General features: G+C 45.7%; 1 protein-coding gene across 1 annotated transcript; it reads left to right on the top strand.

Annotated features, from left to right (window-relative positions):
* Positions 1–471: 471 nt before the first annotated feature.
* Positions 472–19,722, top strand: ACADSB (acyl-CoA dehydrogenase short/branched chain). Its single transcript, XM_054382184.1, has 11 exons — positions 472–513; positions 5,296–5,455; positions 6,343–6,443; positions 7,225–7,431; positions 7,867–8,037; positions 9,499–9,624; positions 10,085–10,177; positions 12,722–12,811; positions 15,771–15,908; positions 17,116–17,215; positions 17,872–19,722. Exons 1-11 carry the CDS (start codon positions 472–474, stop codon positions 17,940–17,942), a joined length of 1,299 nt encoding a protein of 432 aa, XP_054238159.1. The 3' UTR covers positions 17,943–19,722.
* The last annotated feature ends 4,853 nt before the right edge of the window (positions 19,723–24,575 follow it).

Raw genomic sequence — 24,575 nt, 5'->3', positions numbered from 1 at the left:
CTTCACAAGGGAGAAGCCGAGGAGATGACCCGGCCCCCGCTGCCGGCGGGGCAGCACGACCCTCCCGGCCGGCCCGCCTGCCTTTCCCCCGTCTCTGCCCACCTGCTCTCGAGGGGGCTCCGAGAGCAGCCTCCCCGCCGCCCGGCCCCCCTCACGCCAAAGGGAGGCCCCAGCAGGGGGACCCCGCGGCCGCCGGGCAGACATGTCACGGCCGCCGCCCCCACCCCTGGGAGCGGGGCATGAGCCGCGCTGCTGCCGAGCCCCCTGACGACGCGGGGCAGCAAGGACGGGGCGCTACTCACCGCCACCAGCGCCGCACCACACCGCTACCGGCCCTCCTCTCCGCCGCCGCCGCCATGTTTGCCTTCCCTCCCGCGGCCCGGCCCGGCCCACCGCAGCCTCGCGAGACCGGCCCGGCGGGCGGAGGGGGGCGGTGGCCGCGGGGGCCGGGCCGCGGGGGGCGGTGGCAACATGGCGGCGGCAGCGGGAGGTTGGCTGAGGAGCTGCGCCAAGGTGAAGCGGGGCGCCTGGGCGGGGTGGGATCCCTGTCCGAACTGGGCGCTGACGTTGCCTCGGCGCTTCCGAGCCTGCCGGTGCGGCTGTGCCCGTTGTCACGGCGCCTGAGGGAGCGGCGAGCCGGGGATCTGCGCTCGGTGTGGGGATCCGCATCGCCTCTCACCTCAGATTGCTGGCTGCGGCTTCCCAGGGGACACCCGCGTCTGCGGTTCTCCGGTCCCGCCTGCGGGAGAGGGAAGCCGTGTCGGCCGTGGGCTGTGGTCTTTTGGGGACAGGGGCGTGGCCGCCCGCCGCCGCGGGGGGCCCTGGGGAGCCGCTCGCTGGGCCTGGGAGCTGGCGAGGTGCGGCGTCTGCTCAGCCGGCTGAAGGGCAGCTCTGGAGCGGGTAAAGGCGGGTTTGGAAAGCCCTCCTGTCCTTGGGTCTGGTGGGGTTTGCGTGGAGGGGTGATGTTGAGTAACTTCTTGAGACAAAACGTTCTTGCCAGGCTTGTGAAACAGCTGGTAGCTGGAGCAGCCCGTAGGGGTAACCAGACGGCAAAGGAAACAAGCAGAAAGGCTGGGTTTGTGCCACACACTTTTTACTGTGCGGAGTGAGGAGGCATGCTGGCCTGGGACCTTCTCATGGCAGCTGGTCAGGATGTTGTGATGAGTGAAATAAAGAAAGCCAACCCTATAAATGATCTTCTCTACTTCAGCTACAGAAGTAGGAGCTGTCTGGAAGGCAGCTAGGACCAGATACACGAGTGGAAGTCATCAAGGAAAGCAAAGTGAGCTTAGGAAAATATATTGCTCTGGCCTTCTTTTATTTGTATCTTAATGCTGCTGCCAGGTCTGCCAGCATTAAAATCTTGTTTTAGATTGTAAAGCAAACAGAAGGAAACAAAAAAACCCTGATCTTTAAAGAGCTGAGGTGGAGGTAAGAATTGAGATAAATAGAAAAATCAATGTTATCAGCAGCCCAGGGACCAATTTTCAAGTACATGTTTTTACTTGGCCAAGCAGTCTGAATCTTGTAGCAGTGGAAATCATTTCCTTACCTGCAGAGAAAGAGGGGGGGAAAGCAGGAAAGCAGTATCAAAGCATTTGAGTAAAGGACATCTGCACTTTATCTGAAAGTCAGTGGTGGTGTATGTCTGCATGGATTCTAAGAATAAAAATGTAAACAATAATGTAGTGACTTTTGTAATTGTTATTACTATTATTACTTCTGGGTTTTTTTAAGTCTAAATGTTGAAATCAAACATCATTTCTATACTGTGCCATTACTCTGGTACACCTAGGGGTTGCTTCCCTGTGTGGGAGTGTTGCCAGTGTAGGTCCCATCCCTTGGGGCCATCCTAGTGGTTTGAGGACTTTTTGAGGTAACCTTGTTAGGAATATTCGTTTTGTCCTGGAGTGCCACCTCGGTGGGCTATCAAACAAGCATTATCAAACCATGTCTGCATGCATATGCCTTTGCTGCTTCTGGGATAGGACACTTTTTGATTGCTGTGGAAGAGCCTCCCCAAGTGAAAGTTCTGGGGAGGCTGGAAAGCCTGGGATGGTTTCTTCAAAGGCAGAAGGAGGGGAAGTGAATGAAGGGATCCTTTCAGTGAGTTCCAACTTTCTCAACACTTGTGGCATTATTCCCAAGAGCAGCCTTGCTGTAACCTATAGCAAATACTGTGTTGTTTATTGTATTTCAAAGCTTCTGCTTGCCAGGCATTTGGCAGGTCACCTCTGCTGTTACAGCATGCACTTTTGCTCGACCTTGCTGAGCTGCTTGTAATCAGGTTTGGCCAGCTTCTCGTTTTCATGAAATCACTTGAGAGAAATCTAGGCTGGGGGAGGTTGATCTATAAAATCTGTACTTCCCACTTCACATGAAGCAGAGCCTTCTGCATGCATTTAGTGACATGTTCAGCTGTCTGGTTACTGGTCCTATATACAAGGGTCAGGTGCCACCAAATGAAAGCAGATGTAATGCTGGAGTCCTACCCGTTGTGGTTCCAGCAGTACTCACTGCTGAGCATACCTATTCAGAGCATCTCAAAAATGCTGTTTTTCCTGACAGCTTTTGGTCAGTACTGGTGCTGACAGTACATTCACAGTGCTGCGTCTTTGGCTATGCCACATGAAAGAAAAATGCTCTTTGCACTTGGAAGAAGCAGGAAGTATGTGTGATTTGTAATATTCTAAGTGCTCAGGAAGCATACTCTGTGTGTGTAGACTTGGGTTTTTCTTCTCAGAACTTGCTAGGAACATGAACCCTATGCAGGTGGATATTGAATGACCCTGCTATAGCTGGATGTTCTGTGAATAATCTATTCCTCACTGACAGATCCCAGAACATGGTTGCCTTGGCTTTTATCTCTATTAAAAGAAGTCCTGTTTTGTTTTTCTGTGAAGACCTACAGTGACTCAGGTAGAATAGCAGAAGAGAAGAGTTTTTACAAAGACATGGAGTGACAGGGGTGATGGCTTCAAACTGGAAGAAGCTTGATTTAGATGAGACATTGGGAAGAAATTCTTCCCCATGAGGGTGGTAAGGCAGTGGAAGAGGTTGCCCAGAGAAGTTGTGGAGGCTCCAGCCCTGGATATGTGCAAAGCCAGGCTGGACAGGGCCTTGAGCAGCTTAGTCTGGTAGGAGGTGTCCCTGCCCATGGCAGGGACATTGAAACCTGATGACATTTAAGGTCCCTTGCAGCTCAAACCATGATTCTATGATTTGAAAGTGTTGCAGTTGTTGCTGGTCATCCAAACTTTGTATTCCTGAATCAGCCCCACTAGCAGCATTTGCTTTATGGGACCAAGGGTATTAATGCAAACAAACATTGGATGTTCACATCAGTATTTGTTTTCTATATTGCCATCTCTAACTGGTGGTTTGGTTTTGGTTTTTTTCTTTGGTCCTTCATGAGTATTTGTGCTAAAGTTGTCATTTCCTTACCATAACAGACTTAAGCATGTCATCTCTACGCCAGAAAGATTCCATAGCTCTGCTTCCTGTCAGCTCTTCAGCCAGGGAGGTGACAAGTGTTGAAAGCCAGCATGAAAGAGAGTAAATTATTAGAAGGATCAAAGGGATCTTTACTTCCTGCCCCCCGAGTTGCTGGTGTTTTGTGAGGAGTGCTGCTGTCCTGGCATGCTGCTGTCACAGTGTGCAGCTGTCACGGCGTGCAGTGCAAAGCTGTGCGGTGCTGTGGGAGCTGGAGCACAGCCTGGCTGTGGCACCGCACCCTCAGTCGCCTTGCTGGCGGTGGGTGCAGTGTGTGCTGGCAGGCACATGCTCCTATGTGTGGTACTCTGATGAGGGAGCTGTGTTTCTGCTGGGTGCTTCTGTCAGCACTTGCCTTGAGAAGACATGAATGTCTCCACACTGTAGACTGACATAGCAAAAGCGGCAGAAATCTGCAGCAAAGGTCTGAGCTGTAGACTTCAGCCACAGAGTAAGGTGGGTTTGGGGAGCTATGAGAGCGAAGCCATTTTTCTATCTTGCCTCTTTTGAGACCAGTCGGTCAAACTATGCTGCTTTTTTTGAGCACTGCTTTTCAGCAGTACATTTTGCAGTAGTTTAGTTACTGTTAGCCTGTTACTCTTTGAGCCAGATCATATTCATTATGCCAACTTCTTTCTAAAATGCTAGGAAATTACTCTGTGGGTGGAAAGTGTAAGAACTTTCAAAACAAGCATCTTCCTTTCTAATGCCTGCTGTTACCTACTCGAGTCTTTGAACACTAAAGTATAGTTCACCAAGGTACAAAGTTAATTGCCTATCACTTTATGTCTGTCCATCTCACAATCACCATGCAGCTTGCTCCCAAAAGCCACTGTTCTGTTTTGTTCATTTTTAGGAATTTTGCCACATATGCTTAATGCCATTCCCCTGCAGTAAGACACTGTAATACCCCCTTGGTGGGATAACCAGTGCTACTTGGTATCATTTGAAATTGCTGTATGTCATGGACAGACTGGGAGAGGGTAAGCATAGATGATGACTCGCCTTTAGTTCCTTCCTGTTCTTTTTACATTAATCATCCAAATAAGGCACAGTAGTTATTAGTTACATAGTGCTATCACCATACTAGCTGTAGGATTTAAACTAGCTGTATAGAAATTAACTCCACAGAAACACTTGGGTGCCAGGGCTTTATCTATGAAATGGGTGCTCACTCTGAAAATAATGAAGAGGTAGATGAAAGCTCAGCTGGAATACAAAAATTCACAGTGCTGTTAAAGTTATGCCCTTTCACAGCAAAATACCAGTAGCCCAGATGAAGTGCAATCAGATTGCTTTAGAAACAAGGGGTTCTGATCACTATAAAAAACAGGGAGAAAGCAAATTTTGTCATTCAAGTTGACTGGTCTTCCATGAAAACCTGTGTATATCTGCTTTGCATTTACCATCTTTGTTCATAAAGGGATTAATTGTGTCAAAATATACACTGATACTGTTGCAGCAGATTTACAAGGCCACCTATCAAAATAAATGCTATCAGCAGGATTTATTTGCTGTGAACACAAAAATGGACTAACATTAATGTCTGTAAAGACTTTGTAAAATATCATTGTGTTAGCAAATCTCTCAAAGAAAATTGTTTGGAGTTAAGAGTAACTGAAGGACATTTAGGACACTGGAGTTGAGGGGGTTATATCTTCTCAAAAGCTTTCAAGCTAGACCTTGAATGTAAAGGATATTTCCTGTTCCACTGCTGAATAAAACCAGTGGGTACAATTGTGTGCCTGTATACAAATACCAATTCTGTTACATGTTCTGATGTTCTGTATTTATTGTCAACAGCTGCAAAGAAATGCACCGGCCTGCTTGGCTCCTTGGAGAGCTTCTCCACGTGCCTTTAGATCCTCGAAATCAGAACTCAAGCCAAATCTAGCCAATGATGGAGCTGTCTGTGCTCCACTTCAGACGTTCACCGAAGAAGAGACTATGCTGAAAAACATGGGTACTTATTCTCTGTGCAGTTAAAATGCAGAAATGCCTCACTAGAAGGGCAATTGTGGCTTAAAAATGTCTTTTCTCTATTTAATTGTGGTTAAACGTTGCAACTGCTGTGTGGGATTGTGCTTCATTTCAAAACTGCTTTAGTTCACAGGAGAGAAAGGTAATGATCTTTTTTGTACCTTACCATAGCAGAGTTCCACCTACCACAGTGCAGTTTACTCTGCGTAAATATTAACTGTTTAAAACTGCTACTGCAGAAGTGAAGTTGCCTGCCATTGCCTCCTGGAATGTTTAGTTCAGCTACAGTTAACTGCTCAGGCTGCTTTTCAGAGATTTCAAATGTACTGAGAATGGTGACAGATGTGATGTGATGAAGGAGACAGTGTTTCAGAAGGGATCCTGGGAGCAAAGGTGAAAGATTGAGGACCTTCACATCTGAGAGAGAGCTTATGAAGGGCTCTGATTAAGCAGAAACAGCCTTACAGGACTTTGTGCACTTGAAATCATGATAAAAGCCTGAGACTATCTTCCCAAACTGCAGGTTTAATCCTTGAAGGAACACTATCCTAATAATGGATGTATTTGAAATATTTTCTATCCCTTTTCTTTTTTAGCCACTGTTACCTAGGATTTACTGAGATGCTTTCAAGATTGTGAATTTTTAGGAAGTATTTGTTTCTGTTTATAGGGTTGGCGCTGAGTTCAGAAAGCAATTACATCTCCACACTTGGGGTACATCACGTTCCTTCACTTGGGCAAGTCTTTGTCCTCATTAATTAGTGTAGGAGAGTCAGGGAATACAAGTCAGAAGCACCACGTTACTGTGACATTGATCTCCAAGGAGGCTGTTAGAATACTTACATGCCTGCTTTCTTCTCTTCCTTACAGTGACAAAATTTGCTCAGGACCGAGTTGCGCCCTTGGTGCAGAAAATGGATGAGGATTCAAAAATGGAAGACTCTGTAATCCAGGGACTGTTTGAACAAGGGGTCTGCACACTTTCACTTCATCTCTCATTCAGAAACTGATGTCATTTTATGGATCTCTAGCTCTGCACTTCTCAGATTGTTAGATTAAATGATTGAGGGATAGAATTCAAATGAACTAATGAACGATAACAAATTTGGGATTCATCAACAGCAGGGCAACTTTCTCTTTTACTGCATTGTCCTTCTCCATCTTTCACTGTAATATTCTTTCAATTTCTCCCACATTCTTCATCTTATCTTTGAGTTGCTTGTCTTCCTTCCCCTTTTGTTTGTTTGTTTTGTTTTAATTGGATAATCATAATTGTGTGGAATGCCAGAATCAGCATGACTCTCATGTGTTGCTGGAAAAGGGTGTGAGGAGTCCTCTGTGTTCTTACTGGCCAGCCACAGGACTCGTGTTGCAAATATCCTGCTGATCATTCCTGGCTTCAATTTTAGCCTTTCTACTATAACCTAAGCCTTGTTTGTCTTTATAATGTCATTTTATACAATGACAACTCTAACTATTAGACTTCTCCTGAAACTGCAATTGTTCTGGAAAATGTAATCAAGTTAGGGTGATGATTTGCATCTTACACTGCACACGTTAGCTATGTCTTATGTGAATTGACTGTCAGCTGTGAAGAAATGTTAGCTTGCTAAGGGTATGGAAGGGAAAAAGGTCTTTGGGGAAGGATCTGGAAATCCTTACATTCTGTGGTTTTCATTTTAATCTGCCAAGTATCAGCTTGGACTAACAGATTGTTGACAGGTTGATCTGTTTGCATCTCTCACATTGCAGCTGATGGCTATTGAGCTTGGGGAAGAATATGGAGGAACTGGAGCCTCATTTTTTTCAACCATCTTGGTGGTAGAAGAATTGGCCAAAGTTGATGCAGCTGTAGCTCTTCTATGTGAACTCCAAAACACACTGACAAATAAGTTGTTTCTCACATATGGAACAGAAGAACAAAAGAGAACTTACTTGCCCCGGGTTGCCAGAGATCTGGTGAGTCAAAGTCTTGCTCCACTAAACTGTAACATGATTTTCATTAGTTCAGTAGTGTTAGCAGGTGATTTTTTTTCAGTAGCCAGATGGGTAAGTGCAGCATTGGAAAATATCTGTGAACTTTGAAATACTGGCTAGAGATGAAATCTCAGTCATCAGTAGCTGAGAGGTAAAAGTAGCACTTGCTAGTTTCATTAAAATTGAATTTACTGTGGGAAAGAACTTCAAAGCAGTGGACTTTGAGAGGCATGTCATTACATACTTTGTCTGTTCTTAATGTCCAGATCTAAAACTTAGTTCCTTTGCTGCAGCAGGTTAAAAGGTTTGAATGGAAGAGTCTTGTGCTTGTCTAGAACTATTATTGCTTCAGATTTCTTCTCTGCTGTGCCTGTGTGTTCAGGGACCACTACAATGAATTTTTCTCATCCTTTGCAGATAGGCAGTTTCTGTCTTTCGGAGGCTGGATCTGGCAGTGATGCTTTTGCTTTGAAGACTCGGGCTGAAAAGAAGGGAGACTACTATGTCATCAATGGCTCCAAGATGTGGATTAGCTTAGCAGAACATGCAGGAGTTTTCTTTGTGATGGCAAACACAGATCCATCCTTAGTAAGCTGTTCAAGCATAGTAGCGTTTCGGTGACAGCTGATGATATATGAAACTATGGATTTTATATTGATAGTCTGATGTTAAAGGTTAATGTTCTTTGAACTTCTTCTAGCTCACAGCAAATCCATAAAAATATTTCCCAACAAAAATGGGGAACTTGCTAAGAAGTTTCATAGGTTCCTCCCACCGGGGAGAGTAAACATTTCAGAGCCAGGATTGCCTAGATGAAGAGCACAGCATGCATTGCTTTTCTGAGAATGGCTTTCCAGACCTCCTGACTCAATTGACTTAACTTCTGACTTAACTAACTTGTTAACTGGCTTAAATTGTTGTTTTTAAAAGGCAAAACAGAGCTCAGGCTATATGCACTGAAGAACTAACAGGAATACAACAGCAAATTTTCCATGTGAGAGAATATATAGCTGAATATGCACATTTAAAGTCACCAATTTGGATATCAGAATCCCAGAATGGTTTGGGTTGGAAGGGACCTTAAAGGTCATCTAGTTCCAACTCCCTGCCATGAGCAGGGACACTTCCTCCTCGACCACATTACTCAAGGCCCCATCCAACCTGGCTTTGAACTCTTCCACAGTTAGAACCTCCACAGCTTCTCCAGGCAACCTGTTCCATTGCCTCAGCACCCTCATGGGGAAGAATTTCCTCCTAATGTCTAATCCAAATCCAGGTTTTTCCAGTATAAAGCTATTACCCCTCATCCTGTCACTCCATGCCTATGTGAAAAGGCCCTCTCCAGCTCTCCTGTAGACTCCTTTCATATACTGGAAGGCTGCTTGAAGTTCTTCCTGGAGCCTTCTCCAGGCTGAACAACCCCAACTCTTTGAGCCTGTCGTAATAGGAGAGGTGCTTCGGTATGTAGGGAGTAAATTCACAAAAGACAGCTGCAGGCTTTACAGTGTACTATAGCACTGCAGTAGAGTGAAAATCAAATACAAAACTACATTGTTTAAAACTTTACTTTTTAAAAACTTCTTCCAGTATCTCCTTCTTAATTAGAAAAAACAAAACAAAACAAAACAAAACCCCCAACCCTACTTGAAAGGAGATTGTAGTGAGGTGGGGGTCAGTCTCTTCTCCCAAGCAGCTAGTGACAGGACAAGAGAAAATGGCCTCAGGTTTCACCAGGGAAGGTTTAGGTTGGACATCAGGAAATATTTCTTCCCCAAAAGGGTTGTCATGCTCTGGAACAGGCTGCACAGGGCAGCAGTGGAATCCTCATCCCTGAAGGTGTTTAAAAGCTGTGTGGATACGGTGCTGAGGGACATGGTTGTGTTGGGTTAACGGTTGGACTCGATGGTTGTGCAGGTCTTTTCCAGCCTTGACAACCCTATGATTCTAAGCAGGTGTAAAATTTCAGTACTGGAATGAGATACTTAGAGCACCATTTGGTGCCATTAGTATAAAAGGCAATTCTTGAGTAGTATTTTTCACTCGCCCTAGGGATACAGGGGGATTACCTGCTTCATAGTAGATCGCAACACAGAGGGACTCCAGGTGGGGAAGAAGGAGGACAAGCTGGGAATCAGAGCATCTTCTACCTGCCCAGTAACATTTGAAAATGTTAAGGTAATGTAAGTTGTTTAGTTAATGAAGGATGTTTTCTGTATAACTGGAGCCTGACCACCTCTAAAGAAAGCACATTAACTCAATTCCCAATATTTTATTCCTTAGACATACTGCTTGTTTGGCATATTTTAACTTTTTTTCTCCCTGTTCTTTCACCAAAATCCTGTATCTAAGTTATAGTCAAATACTGAAACAACTGTAAGTAGTAAATTCCTTCTTGGGTGACATTAGGGGGGTCGGGTTTCTTAAATTGTGATAAAGTTATTCTCAGTCATCAGTTTATCATCGCATGTGAGGGAATGTTCTTATCATATATTCTAGGAATCAAGTGTCTGGTTCGTGTTTTATGCCTTCAGTTCTGAGGAACGTTAAACAATACATGCACTGCTTCACCTGTGAACCTAGCTAGCAACTGCAAAGCACAAGAGAGCAGGAATAATTGAGTGATTTTCTTCGTTAGGTTCCTGCAAGCAATATCCTGGGACAGGTTGGCCAAGGCTATAAGTACGCAATCGGAATGCTGAACACAGGCAGGATAGGTATTGCTGCCCAGGTGGGTGAGTGGGTTTGGTGCTTCATACATCCGGCCTATCACTTGGCGTTTTGATTGAAATGTACACGATATTTAAGGCGCCTAAAAAGAACTTAACAACTTTGGTGTACCTGCAATCGCCACTAGATGTCACTGTGCCTTAGCTAAGTGGCACGGACACACCGACGCTGAGCGGCGAAATTCTCCCCCAGTGACACACGCAATAGATTTAGAAAACATTACATGGCAATTGGTTTGTCTTTGTTAGCTAACTTATTGCTCCTGAAATACATCAACGGTTTTATCTTTCATTATGCAAATTTATTTTACAAAGGAAAGCAGCTGTTGAAATGCGTAATATTAATTTCTCCACCTACTTCTAGATGTGACCTTATGCTTACCAATGTTTGCCCAACACCTTAGTTTTTAAAGTACATTGATTTTTAAAGTAAATATGATTATTTCTTTTACAGTAGAAGTATCCTAGTTCATTGTTGTGTTTAAAACTTGCACCTTACGGCATCTTAGGGAGGAATATTTGCTGATCTTGGAGTTATTTCAAAACGTTATATTATGTTGTAAACTCCATTTAGATCTTGGATTTCAGTGGAAAGCAGGTTTAGCCCCATAGGAAAATGACTTATAAGTTTTTCTATTTTTAGTTTGGTCATCAAAGTAATCTTGTGTTGTTTTTTTTTTCTACCTGGTTGTGGATGTAGTAGTGCTGTATCTATGCCTGCACTATCAGTTTCCTTTACTATTTGTCCTGGTTTGCAGGCAGACCAAAAGTATTCAGAGCTTCCACATGGCACTGTACTATGCTGCTAAATGGATTGGCTCTTCCACCCCTGGCTGAAGATTATCTGTGACTGATATGACATTTAAAAACTAGGGCTGTGGGCCCCATTGTTCCCAGAGATACAAATAGTGTAGAGGCTCTGACAGTAAAATACGTGGTCTAGGTTTTACTCTTTAATTACTCCAAGTTAGACTTAGAACCTAATTAAAGTTAAGGTCAGATAGTTTTTATATCTTAATTACTACTTTCTTGACACCTTCAAATGAAGAGAAATGTACTTGAATGGGCAAGAACAGCAGCTCTAAAGCCCTGTGGTACTGAATTTAGTTTTGAAGTAGTAATAGTTTTAAAAAGATAATGAACATCTTATAAAATGTAATTGTGGCTGTGAAAAGGGTTTCAGATAGTTTTAGTGCCAGGTTTAGAGCAGATTTGTCACAGGTGCTGCAGCTGATGTGCTTGGTTCATCTACATGAGTTTCTGTAAGAAGAAAAAAACAAGAGGTGTAGTTCAGCTGATTATTTTCTTACCTTCTTTGCCCACATTCTCACTTTCCTATGTATTGTGGGTTTTTTACTAGAGCATTAAATTATTAAAGACTGGATGTCTGAACCCAGGTAGTCATGTTTTTACCTTCCTGGGGCTCTTGGCTTTTGGCTTAATATGATGTGGGTCTGCCCGAACCCTATTGTATAGCATTAAAAGTAGTTGGTCTAAGCTGCTATATATGCCAAGATACAAAGGCAGAGTTCCTTCTTTACTGTCTTGTTTGGAATGGAATACACTTTTCAGAATCTGTTAGTTAAAAACCCATAAAAGTAGTTTACTTTTCAGAGCTCTTAATGTTTCTTCAGGCCAACAAATCAGACATTAAGGCAGATGCAAGGTGCAAGTCATTTGTACCTCCTCCAAGATAACAATCATGTTTGCTGTCTGCAGCTGGGTGAGGAGAGTATATGAATAGACAGTGGAGCTTCTCAGATTGTTTTGTGGAAAGTGCTGGCAGAAATGCTGGCTCTCCTTCCATGGTACTAATGTTGTAACTTCTGGAATCAATTGCTACTTCTGACAATCCAGTGGCTTCTGGAAAATGAGAAATTATTTTGATTTATGAAAATAGCTTTGAATAATCATTCACATTATTTTTCCTTTACTAGTGTAATGTAGATCTATAGATCTTCAGTTTGCAGTCATTTTCCTGTGTAATTAGGATTTTTTTCCAGACACACTTAATATTTGTGCAACCACAGATGATACCTGAGTTTTGATCAAAAATCAGGGATAGTGTTTCCACAGGTAATTGGATTTTAGTAAGAAGGAGAAGAGAAGAATGAGAGAGGATGTTATCAATGCTTATCAATATCTAAAGGGTAGGGGGCAAGAGAATGAGGGTAGACCCTTGTCACTGGTGCCCAGTGATAGGACCAGGGGCAACAAGCACACACGGAAACACAGGAAATTCCATCTGAACATGAGGATGGACTTCCTTGGGAGGGTGCTGGAGCCCTGGAGCAGGCTGTCCAGAGAGGTTGTGGAGTCTCCTTCTCTGGAGAGAACCCAAACTCTCCTGGACATAATCCTGGGTATCCTGCTCTGGGTGTCCCTAGGTTGGACTAGGTGATCTCCAGAGGTCTCCCCTACCGTTCTGTTACTTCTGTTACTCTGTGAAAGTTTCTGTCAGGAATGTAACAGTATGGACTAACCCCTATTCTTTAAAGTTTGTGTTGGTTTTGTTTGTTCTAACTCAGCTGCCTTCTTCCTTGCAGATGTTAGGCCTGGCACAGGGCTGTTTTGACTGCACAGTTCCTTACACAAAGGAGAGAGTCCAGTTTGGGAAAAGCGTATTTGATTTCCAGGTATTCCTTAATGGACAGGTGGGAAATTTCTTCCAAGAGACTATTGGTTACCAGAGTAGGTAAAGTCATTCACATGAGTCATCTGGTCTGCGTGTCCTTGACTTCTCAATCATTGTGAAGAATTTGTCACAAGACTTTCAGATGAGCATATGTAAAATACGTCAATTCAGTGCTCTCTGCCTTTGCAAATACCATGGAAATCACTTCAAACTTCCAAAGCATTATTAGCGGAACTCCTTGTCCCAGTACATTCACTGCCTTTGAAAACAATGCCCATGGAAGTCCTTTCCCTTCTGGTTTTAATGTCACAGTGTGTTGAATGCGTTCCAGTTTTCACAGCTTTGACGAGTTGCAGGACAAGGCCTTTTTCTGGAGACACTAGAAATTATAAAAAGATGAGGAAAACTGATTGAATGATTCGATTTCCTGTGTAATATACAAAGAGATTTAGTTTTCATGATGATATCTGTATCTTAAACCAAAAAAAAAGACTGTTGTAAGAATGATGCCTAGTGTAATAAGGAAGATATATAATTGTAATGACTCTAGTCATTTTCCTCTTAAAAGAAGGCTGCATATTGGGTGAAGGGAAGGAACATTAGTAGTGCTTATCATTTATATCAGTTCTAGGAAGCACTCAGAGATACCTAGGAACTTATTGGACCTGCATCTTTCGAATGGGAAATGAAGTTTGCAGTTGCCAGATCATTTTGTTATTTTGACCTGCATATATAGTTTTGCAAATTTTTTGGAGCAGCATCAATGTTTTAATAAGGTGAAAGATTTCATTGACTTTTTTGAGCCAATTAGTCCATGGGACCTGATGGGATTCATCCTAGGGTGCTGAAAGAGCTGGCAGATGAGCTGGCCAAGCCTCTCTCCATCATTTTCCATCAGTCCTGGCTCACTGGAGAGGTCCCAGAAGACTGGAAACTGGCCAATGTGACGCCCATCCACAAGAAGGGACGAACAGAAGAATCTGGGAACTACAGGCCTGTCAGCCTGACCTCAGTGCCAGGGAAAATCATGGAGCAGATTGTCTTGGGGGCAATCACTGCATACCTGAAGGATAGCCAAGGAATCAGGCCCAGCCAACATGGATTTAGGAAGGGCAGGTCCTGCCTCACCAACCTGATCTCCTTCTATGATCAGGTGACCCGCCTGGTGGACGTGGGAAAGGCTGTTGATGTAGTCTACCTGGACTTCAGCAAGGCCTTTGACACTGTCCCCCACAGCAAACTCTTGGCCAAACTGGCAGCTTGTGGCTTGGACAGCAGCACTCTGTGCTGGGTTAGGAACTGGCTGGAGGGCCGAGCCCAGAGAGTGGTGGTGAATGGTGCCACATCCAGCTGGCAGCCTGTCACTAGTGGTGTCCCCCAGGGATCAGTGCTGGGCCCCATCCTGTTCAATATCTTTATTGATGATCTGGATGAGGGGATTGAGTCCATCATCAGTAAATTTGCAGATGACACCAAGCTGGGAGCAGGTGTTGATCTGTTAGAAGGTAGAAGGGCTCTGCAGAGGGACCTTGACAGGCTGGACAGATGGGCAGAGTCCACAGGATGGTATTCAACAAATCCAAGTGCCAGGTGCTGCACTTCGGCCACAACAACCCCATGCAGAGCTACAGGCTGGGGTCAGAGTGGCTGGAGAGCAGCCAGGTGGAAAGGGACCTGGGGGTACTGGTTGACAGCCGCCTGAACATGAGCCAGCAGTGTGCCCAGGTGGCCAAGAGAGCCAATGGCATCCTGGCCTGCATCAGGCATAGTTTGGCCAGCAGGAGCAGGGAGGTCATTGTACCCCTGTACACAGCACTGGTTAGGCCACACCTTGAGTACTGTGTCCAGTTCTGGGCCCCTCAGTTTAGGAAAGATGTTGAATTGCTGGAGCATGTCCAGAAGGGCAACGAGGCTGGTGAGAGGCCTTGAGCACAAGCCCTATGAGGAGAGGCTGAGGGAGCTGGGACTGTTTAGCCTGGAGAAGAGAAGGCTCAGGGGAGACCTCATTGCTGTCTACAACTACCTGAAGGGAGGTTGTAGCCAGGAGGGGGTTGGTCTCTTCTCCCAGGCAACCAGCACCAGAACAAGAGGACACAGTCTCAAGCTGTGCCAGGGGAGGTTTAGGCTGGAGGTGAGGAGAAAGTTCTTCACAGAGAGAGTGGTTGGCCATTGGAATGGGCTGCCCAGGGAGGTGGTGGAGTCACCATCCCTGGAGGTGTTCAAGAGGGGATTGGACGTGGCACTTGGTGCCATGGTTTAGATAGGCATGAGGTGTAGGGTGACAGGTTGGACTCGATGATCCTTGAGGTCTCTTCCAACCTTCTTGATTCTATTCTATTCTAACTAAATGTTCATTTTCAGTCATCATCATAGAATCACAGAATCATCAACCAAGTTGAAAGAGACCCCTAAAGTAAAGCTATTATTCTGTAATACTCAACATTTGGAGGTGACTCCATCAGCTTTGTCCTTCTCTTTGAATCCATCAGTCACGTTCTCTAGACTCTTACACTGCTCTTTGCTCTCGTCACCTTGCAATTTCTCCCCTTTGTTTAAGACTTTTGTTGGTTAATGTCACAGCTCTGACCTGCCTGGATCTCTGTGGTGTCAAGGAGAACATTTAAGATGTGGCTGAGATCATCCTTGATATTCATGGGTGCACAGAGGTTCATATTGAACCCTCCTGTCCAGCTAGTCAGACAAAGAGTTCCCTCGCACTCCTGAATCCAAGAAGAAGGAAGAAGAAAATTGGGAGCTCAGTCCTTAAAAGGACTTGGGCAGTCTTCCTCAGCTTCAGCATGACTAGGTGCAGAGGGCTGTCGAACGCCTAACCCCTCTGGATTTGGTATTTTTGTTGTAGAGTCTGGGTATGACCCTTGGTGAAAGGAATGGCTCTTGCTAGAGATTCTAGTGGAGCACTAGAGCGTGGTTGTGTCTGACTTGCTGTGTGCTTCTCACAGGGGATGCAGCACCAGATAGCTCAGGTGGCCACGCAGCTGGAGGCGGCCAGGCTGCTGACGTACAACGCGGCACGGCTGGTGGAAGCAGGCCAGCCCATCATAAAGGAGGCCAGCATGGCCAAGTACTACGCTGCAGAGGTGACTGCCACGCTCCTTGCCAGTGCCCCCTGAGAGTTTCATCTCTTGTGGCATGCATCACTTGCCGTTCATCTTTTGCTGTGAAATCTGTGGGTGTGTTTTGCCTCGTGGCTCATTCTCAGTCAGTGTGGGCAATGCAAAGTAGGCACCGCAGGGTGAACTGCTCCTGCCCCTAGAGAGCGCTTTGAAAACCAAGGAACAGCATTAACACAGAAAGTGAATTAGCACTTTTACTCATTGAGAGAGGTTTCATTTTCCCAGAATTCTGTTTTTCTGGCAGGAGAAATGGCATAGGTGAGGCTTCATTCATGAACGTTTCAGCAAGTCTTAATCCAGAATCACAGAACAGTTTTGCTTGAAAAAGACTTTTAAGGTTATTGAGTCCAGCCATTACCTACTAAGTCTGGTGCTAAACCATGCCCCTTAGTACCACATCTCTGTGTCTTTTAAACACCTCCAGGGATGGGGATTCAACCACCTCCCTTAAGAGCCTGTGCCAGTTTTTGAGAACCCTTTCAGTGAAAAAGTTTCTTGTCATATCAAACCTAAACATCCTCTCGTGCAATTTGAGGCCATTTTTCTCTCATCCTATCACTTGTTACTAGGCAGAAGAGACTGACCGCCACCTCGCTCCAACCTCCATTTAGGTAGTCATAGAGAGTGGGAAGGTCTCCCCTCAGCCTCCTTTTCTCCACACGAAACACCACCAGTTCCCTCAGCCACTCCTTACCAGCCCTTTTCTTCAGACCCTTCTCCAGCTTAGTTTCCTTTCTCTGGGGAGAAGCCCCTCAATGTCCTTCTTGCAGTGAGGGGCCCAAAAATGAACCCAGGACTAAGGTGTCTGAGTGCAGGAGGAGATTCAAAAGTCCAGATGATAAGATTCAAAATTGGATTGCTTCTGCCTCTATGGAATTGCTGTCTTGCATAGCCCTGCTAGTCCCTTTCTCGGTGCAGTATCTAAACTACTGCCATTATATTTAGTGCATTCTTGATGTTCTCTGATGCAGAAAAATGGCATTTTTGTTCTAAAATAATTTGCATAAATAAGATGAATGAAAAAATAGCAGTCCTTTCTCTTCCCATCTGTTCCAATAACTGCTTTAGTTCCTGCTTTGTGCTTTACTTCAAACAGCTACAAAGAATAAGATTTACTACCACTTGCATCCCCTTGAATCCTGAAATGGTAACTCTGAAACTGTTTTGACAGGTTGCAACACTGACAACCAGTAAATGCATTGAATGGATGGGTGGTGTTGGGTTCACAAAGAATTACCCAATAGAAAAGTACTATCGTGACTGCAAGATAGGTGAGTGACAGTTTCTTAACAAGTATACCTTGTAGCATTAGCAGTACAAAAGTTTGAGGATGAACAGCTGGCTGATTGGAGAATTTAAGACATTTTTCCCCCCTGACACTAAGCAGCTGATTTAAAGGCTCAGGTATAAGAAGGTAAAACTTCAGGAGTAAATACCTGTGTATAAAGCAAGGTGGCATATTGAGTTAGGTAAAAGTGCAGTACAGACACACTCATTGTGTTCCATTCCATTGAAAAAATAACAGTAAAAATAGAAAATATTTTCTTCCTTTGAGGTCTGAATCTATGTGGAGGTTTATTTTCAAGACCTCCTGGTGTACCAATATAATCCTCAGACCTAACACTTTGGCATTGCTAGCTATTAACTTCTGACTGCCATTGCTGATAGCATTTGTGAACATCTAATTTTTGTTGGTTATTAAGGAATTGCTTCTCAGGAAAATGTCATTATGTTGTAGCAGCAGAACTGGATTTTAATTGTTGCAGATGATAAAATAGGAACTTTTATGTAAATAATAGGCCTGTTTATAGAACTTGCTCAATAAAGCTTCTCTTCATAATTGTAAATGTTCTAACTGGACTGTTAGGTCTCTCTTCATACACTCATTTGTGGATTTCTATTCTAATTTATTTTCTTCTGATTTCAGGTACAATCTACGAAGGAACTTCAAATATCCAGCTGAGCACCATTGCAAAATGCTTAGCACAGGAGTACTGAAGCCACAAGGACTGCCTTGACTCTTAACGTTATTTTCCTGAACGTTGGTTGTGAATTGCACCTTTCTTTGTAACTGTATAAATCGTAAAGAAGAATACATCATCACAGACAAAACCACAAGGAAAGCCATGAATCCCCCATTCCAGGAGAGTGAGTGTGGAATTCCACCTTCAAATCCAAATCATGGGTTAAAAGTATCTCTGCCTGAGACATTTCTAAGCTACTACAATGGCTCAAATAATTTTGTTGCCTTAGGTTATACAAAAGGTTTTTCTCCACCTTGAGATGTCAGACTGAAGCCAAATCCTTGGCTTGGCTGGTGTGAAGGGTTCTGTTAAACCACCTAGGGGAAGGCATCTCCATGTGCAGTGGAACTGCTGCGTGGCATGAAGCTGCTTTTGTTCATTATGCCCCACTCTAGCATGGGGCACAGGAGAGGTCTGTGGAGGAAGACGGAAGTGCTGCTTTCCTCTCTCCCAGGTGGAGCCACCTCTGTGGAGCTGCTGTAATTGGAGTCATTTTTATAGCAGCCCTTACTGTGTTCTTAAGTATATCTTGGTAATTAAGCCCTTCCAGCCCCAATTCGTAGTAGTGAAAGGTGGATAATATCTACCTCCCTTTCCAGCCTTCTCGGCTGTTAAGGGGTTTAATCTAAAAGCCTATTTATAGTTCTCCTTTCATAAAAGGTTGAGTTGAAATCTTTGTGAAAGGGGGTTAAAAAAGCTCTGGCAGTTCTGCAAAGAGGCAGCTAGGTAGTAGGGATGCTGTGATGCTGCCTCACAGTGGCCTTGCCATGCTCAGTGCACTCACAAACTTCAGTGCTTAGGGCCTTGGTGAGTTGGGGGGGACTGTTCATCTGCAGCCCAGAAAACTCATTCATGGATGCTAGTGGTTCTCTAGCAAACTTTTTCTCCTTTTGAGAGAGGGAAATAGAGGGAGGTTTTGAGAAGAATTTGCTTTTTCATCCCTGTCTGTTTACTTTCAAATGCAAGTTTGGGCTGGGACAGAGTTAATATTCTTCATAGTCCTTCGTAAGTGGACGCTCCTGAAGCCCACAAATCTTCTGCCATGTGATGACCCTGAATTGTTCCAGGTGCCAGGTACTCTGGAGTCCCACAGAATATCCAAGTTCTTCCTCTTGCTCTTTCTGCTCTATGCTTTATTTACAGCAGAAACCTCTTCATGGCTGGAGAACTAATTATCTGAGATTAAGGAGACAGAAGACTTCATATATGAAAAATCATTCTGATTGCTGTAATTGGCAATTTGTTCCAAGTGGGTTTGGGAGGGAGGATCTGGTTTCTGCTTTTGGCTGACTTAGAGGAATCCCATTTTAAAGCTTGCTAGTCACTGATGATTCACTTCAAGTGGAGCTTAGAATCTTACAGGGTGAGACTGCCAAAGGATTTCTAGCCAAACCAGGGGAAATGACCCTTAAAAAGTGTGATTTTGTAAAACAGCCTGCAGTGCCTTACTGTGGCAATTTAGGCTGGGTGTCCCCTGCCACTGCTACATGAGATACACCTCTGGTGTCCTGGGTGCCCGCCCAATAGGGGTGAACACAGGAAACGGCGTATTTCTACCCATAAATCCTGCGCCCTATAAAGCCATCTGCAGAGTCATTCTCTTCCTCTTTCTTCCCTCTCTGCTCCCATGGGAGATGTCCTCTCTTATCGGGTAATGCCGGGGGAGTATCCTCAAGGCCTCTTAGGCCTAACTAGGCCTAATGCCAGGAGGAGAATGGAGGAGGGGGGCAGTCTCAGACCTGGCCAGCCTGAGACTTGCCTAGCAGTGGGAGGGGGGGAAGGAAGAGCCCTGGGGGTTTTGGGCAGACCCTCAGGTGGGAGGAGGGGAGGATTGGGAAACCTCTGGGTACTATGTAAGGGACTCTGTATGCTTTAGGATGTTCTTTGCCACTATGCTGTGTATTTTTTTCTGTAGTTTCACCAATTGCTTTTTCCATTTAAACTTTCCATCACTCTCCAATCCGTTTGCGTGTGTCATTCTTTTGTCCCTTTCGGGGCAAGAGATATTCTGGCTGGCCTCAAACCAGCACACTTACACAAAGAAACAAGCAAGGAGGAAAACACCTCTTACAAAGTTTTCTGACTTTCTGCCAGCTTCAAAGTGAAGTAACTACTGCAGTGAATGCACCCCCCTACCTACACACTTTCCCTGTTGATAGGCAAAGAATTGATGTGGTAATTATCCTTATGCCAATTAAAAAAGCCCCTCCCATATCAGTGTGATCAACAGCTGTGAGACTGAAAGAGTGGGAGGGAAGACTACATGATTTCTGAAGTTACCTTCAGCATCATCAGTATTATTGTTGTTGTTGCTGTTACTATCTCCTCGCTAATCATTTAAGGTTGCTTGCAGGCCTTTTTTCAGCTAACATGAAATGGCTGTGAAGATCGTTAGACTAGAATCAGGACTGCAAACACCACAACAGTTAGGTCTAATTACTCTGCTCAGCATGCTCTTTACCTGTGAGTCTAAAATGATCATAACTGTGCCACAAAGTGCTTGCTCAGTGTGATGAGTTGTGCTGAGGTGAGGCAGCCCTCAGCTGATGAAGTTTAGCCTGCTTTGCTAACATGAGTGTCAGCAGAGATCAGGCTTTGATTCAGACTTTTGAATAGGTCTGGAGTTGGAGTTAATGTCTTAGCTTGGCTTCTGCAGGTTTGTGTGAGGCTAGGAAGTGCAACACTTCACTGACTTAATGTAGTGCTAAAAGCAAAGCCTTTCTGGAGGAAAGTGCAGAGCTCTTTGAAGGGCTGTGAAGAGCTGGCTACTCAGGAGGATGTAGAAGGACTGTCTCTTTGTCTACAACTCTGTCAGGTGTCCATTTGAAAAAATCATCAGGAAAAAATCAAAATAATGTGACTGCCTGCAGTCTGATGCCTGGTGCAGGAGACAACCTGCACAGCCTCACCAGCTACTGGCCAGTTCTTCTCAGAAAAGCAAGGCCAAGCCTTTGACTCATGCTGCAGATGGAAATATTTCACCTCTCACCGTTGTATGTGACGTACTCTGTGCATAAAAGCTTCTGAAAGAAATGCTTGCATTGTGTTGGAGTTTTGTCTGCAAAGTTCTATGGAGGGATGTGCACACAAAGCAATCACAACCACTGAATTTCTGCCCTTGTTGTTTTGAAAGGGCCCTGCTGTGGGGAGCATCAGCTACTCTGGGCACCGACTCTGAGAAGAGTTCAGCTGCTTCATCCCCTTCATCCCACCACCAGACCAAACACACATGTCAGCTCAGTAATAAGATGTGCTGTGCTGTGCTGTGCTGTGTTGTGCTGTGCTGTGCTGTGCTGCTGGCAGCTGGGAAGAGCTGCCTGTGCTCCCCATCCCCCTGTTCACTTTGGGATAGGCATTTATGGATTGTCATTGTGGCAGTTTAGGCTGGGTGCCCCCTGCCACTGCTACATGAGATACACCTCTGGTGTCCTGGGTGCCCACCCACAGGGGTGGACACAGGAAACGACGTATTTCTACCCATAAGTCCTGCACCCTATAAGGCCATCTGCAAAGTCATTCTCTTCCTCTTTCTTCCCTCTCTGCTCCCACGGGAGATGTCCTCTCTTATCGGGTAATGCCGGGGGAGTATCCTCAAGGCCTCTTAGGCCTGTCTAGGCCTAATGCCAGGAGGAGAATGGAGGGGGGGGCAGTCTCAGACCTGGCCAGCCTGAGACTTGCCTAGCAGCGGGAGGGGGAAGAAAGAGCCCTGGGGGGTTTGGGTTTACCCTCAGGTGGGAAGAAGGGAAGGATTGGGAAGCTTTGGGAATTCTGTGAGGGGTTCTGTACGCTTTGGGATACTCTTTGTCACTATGCTTTGTAGCTTGTAGTTCTCTGTAGCTTCACCAATTGCTTTTCCATTTAAACTTTCCATCACTCTCCAATCCGTTTGTGTGAGTCTCATTCTTTTGTCCCTTTCGGGGCAAGAGAGGATCTGTCTGGCCCCAAACCAGCACAGATTTTTGGTAGCAGAGGATGGTTCCTGTGCTGAACTCTGCAAATTGGATTGGAGAAGAGCAGGGGTGGAAAAGTTAAAATGGTATCTGGGCGTTGTTGGTTTTTGGTGGCTGGGCTCAAGGTTTTGTGCTGGGGCGACCGTGTGGGCGTTTTATGGGTTCCGAGGGGACACCCTGGTGCGTAGCCGTGGCGTGGAATCCCTCCTGCTGTTCCGAAGCGGCAGCGGCGATTCTATAGCTGCAGGCACTGGGGGAAAGCTTAAGAATGCGGTGCCTGTCCCTTTCCCTTTTGTTCCCCGCGGCGCCAGCGGCGAGCAGAGCGGCGCGGAGCCGAGGAAGGGGGAGGGACAGTCGGAAGCAGACCAGGGTCGGCTTGTCCCGCGGCGGTGGGGGCTAGCCGCAGCGGGGCGGTGAGCGGTGGCTCCCGCAACTCAAGAAGGCGGGCGGTGGCTCCAGTTCAAAAGCTGCTTCCGAGGACCCAGGGAGCGAGTATAGCTTTGGCTGGAAAAGCCGCTCTTGTGGCCCGAGGGGTGGCGGCGGTTTTGATCTGTACCGCGGCTGCAGAGGTGACGGCGGCTCTCGCTGTTATCTCTCCCCTGATTTTCGGACGCGTTCCGAAAATGGCGCCTAGCACCTGGCTCCGCCTCTCTTCTCGGTGGGTTGCAGTGCAGCCACTCCCTCTCCGGGGGAGGGCTGTGTAGCCGGATGCCTCCACGCCTCAGCATGCTTACGCTCAGGGGGAGCGGTGTGCTTGTGCGCGGTGTGCATCCGTATTAGCCTCGGGCCGCGGCTGGAAGCGGTCAGCACTGGGCTTGGGAAAGGTCCGTGCAGCTTTGGAAAGTCTCAGCGTGCTGTTGCCTGCAAGGGGTGGAAGGAGTCGAGTTGAGGAGCCTGATTGCTCAGACTCGATTGCCCCGAGGGGTGGAAACATGCCGCTTGAGTGGATGGAGAAATGTTTGGTTGAGAAGTTATGAGGTTGTTTCCAGGTGGCCAGGATGCTCCATCGGATCCATGAAGAGTTCACCGTGCAGAAGAATGAACTCTGCGTCGCTGGGACGTTCCATAGGATGAGGGAGAAGAGCTGGACTGAACTGTTACCTGAGCCCAAGGGAGAGACTCTTTGGAAGGACGCCCAGATGGAGACTTGGACTTTGCCAGACATGTCATCTGAAAGTTGTTTCTGATCTGATGATATGTTTTGGGTGCAGGAATTATGGGTATGAAATAAGGGGTGGCATGTGGCAGTTTAGGCTGGGTGCCCCCTGCCACTGCCGCATGAGATACACCTCTGGTGTCCTGGGTGCCCACCCACAGGGGTGGACACAGGAAACGACGTATTTCTACCCATAAGTCCTGCACCCTATAAGGCCATCTGCAAAGTCATTCTCTTCCTCTTTCTTCCCTCTCTGCTCCCACGGGAGATGTCCTCTCTTATCGGGTAATGCCGGGGGAGTATCCTCAAGGCCTCTTAGGCCTGTCTAGGCCTAATGCCAGGAGGAGAATGGAGGGGGGGGCAGTCTCAGACCTGGCCAGCCTGAGACTTGCCTAGCAGCGGGAGGGGGAAGAAAGAGCCCTGGGGGGTTTGGGTTTACCCTCAGGTGGGAAGAAGGGAAGGATTGGGAAGCTTTGGGAATTCTGTGAGGGGTTCTGTACGCTTTGGGATACTCTTTGTCACTATGCTTTGTAGCTTGTAGTTCTCTGTAGCTTCACCAATTGCTTTTCCATTTAAACTTTCCATCACTCTCCAATCCGTTTGTGTGAGTCTCATTCTTTTGTCCCTTTCGGGGCAAGAGAGGATCTGTCTGGCCCCAAACCAGCACAGTCATAAACTGCATTTCCCCATGCAGGCACAGGACTGTGGGTGGTGTAGGGCTGCAGAGCTGTCCTTGTGAATGCTCTGAGCTAGTGCCAGACTCAGAGTGGCTTCACACTTCATGTGGATTTCTGTTAGTGAGTTCTCCCTTGATGTGCCTTTGGGCAGTCTGGTCTATTGCCCTGAAACAGCATCTTGAGGTCCAAACATTGCATCAGGGCATCCCTGGTTAAAAAAAAATACTTGTGTTGAGAATGTACTTTAAAGTGCCTGAATTTGGTATGTCACTTGAATCAGTGGTGATCTTGTACATCAGGTGATAGTTGTCTAATCATCTGTCATTTAATATTTGTCCCAGATGTTGCCATTTTTGTACAGTGAGAGAACTCCTGTATCACCTCTCAGAGTTCTTTACCTTTGCTCTGGTCTGTGATAAAGGTCTGAGGCACATTTCCACAGAAAGGCTTAATCACTGCTTGGGAAATACTCAAATACAGCATTTTCTATCATGTTTTCTGTGCTGTTGTTCTTTCCTCTGTATTTTCTTTTCCCCATGTGAAGATTGTGTTAGAGGAGGCTTATATGAAATACAAAGTACATGTTGGGAGCCTTTTGCTGTGTAAAGGATTCTCTAATTAACATGTTACTGCTTTTCCACTTGGAAAGCTTTTGGTGAGAGACACATTTTGAGTTCTTCCTACCAAGTGAAATGCAGTCTGCTTGGAGAGCAGCTGTCTGACTTTCCCAAGCGTGGGTTTTGGATACATGAAAGCTGAAGAAATGTTTTCCCTCAACCCCAGAGTGTATTGAGTGTGACAGATCTGCTCCTAGGAGAATTACA

Source organism: Indicator indicator, chromosome 7, assembly GCF_027791375.1.
Source record: "Indicator indicator isolate 239-I01 chromosome 7, UM_Iind_1.1, whole genome shotgun sequence".
NCBI classification, from domain to species: Eukaryota; Metazoa; Chordata; class Aves; order Piciformes; family Indicatoridae; genus Indicator; species Indicator indicator.
Note: the sequence above shows the minus strand (reverse complement) of the source record. Positions and strands in the feature narration are given on the sequence as shown.

What these genes read in the sequence shown, in the direction of transcription:
- ACADSB (XM_054382184.1), top strand. Translation starts at nt 472, where the DNA reads ATGGCGGCGGCAGCGGGAGGTTGGCTGAGGAGCTGCGCCAAG. An exon ending in CAAACACAGATCCATCCTTA is followed by an intron (nt 8,038 to 9,498) that starts GTAAGCTGTTCA and finishes CACTCGCCCTAG; the next exon opens with GGATACAGGGGGATTACCTG. An exon ending in CCAAGTACTACGCTGCAGAG is followed by an intron (nt 15,909 to 17,115) that starts GTGACTGCCACG and finishes CTGTTTTGACAG; the next exon opens with GTTGCAACACTGACAACCAG.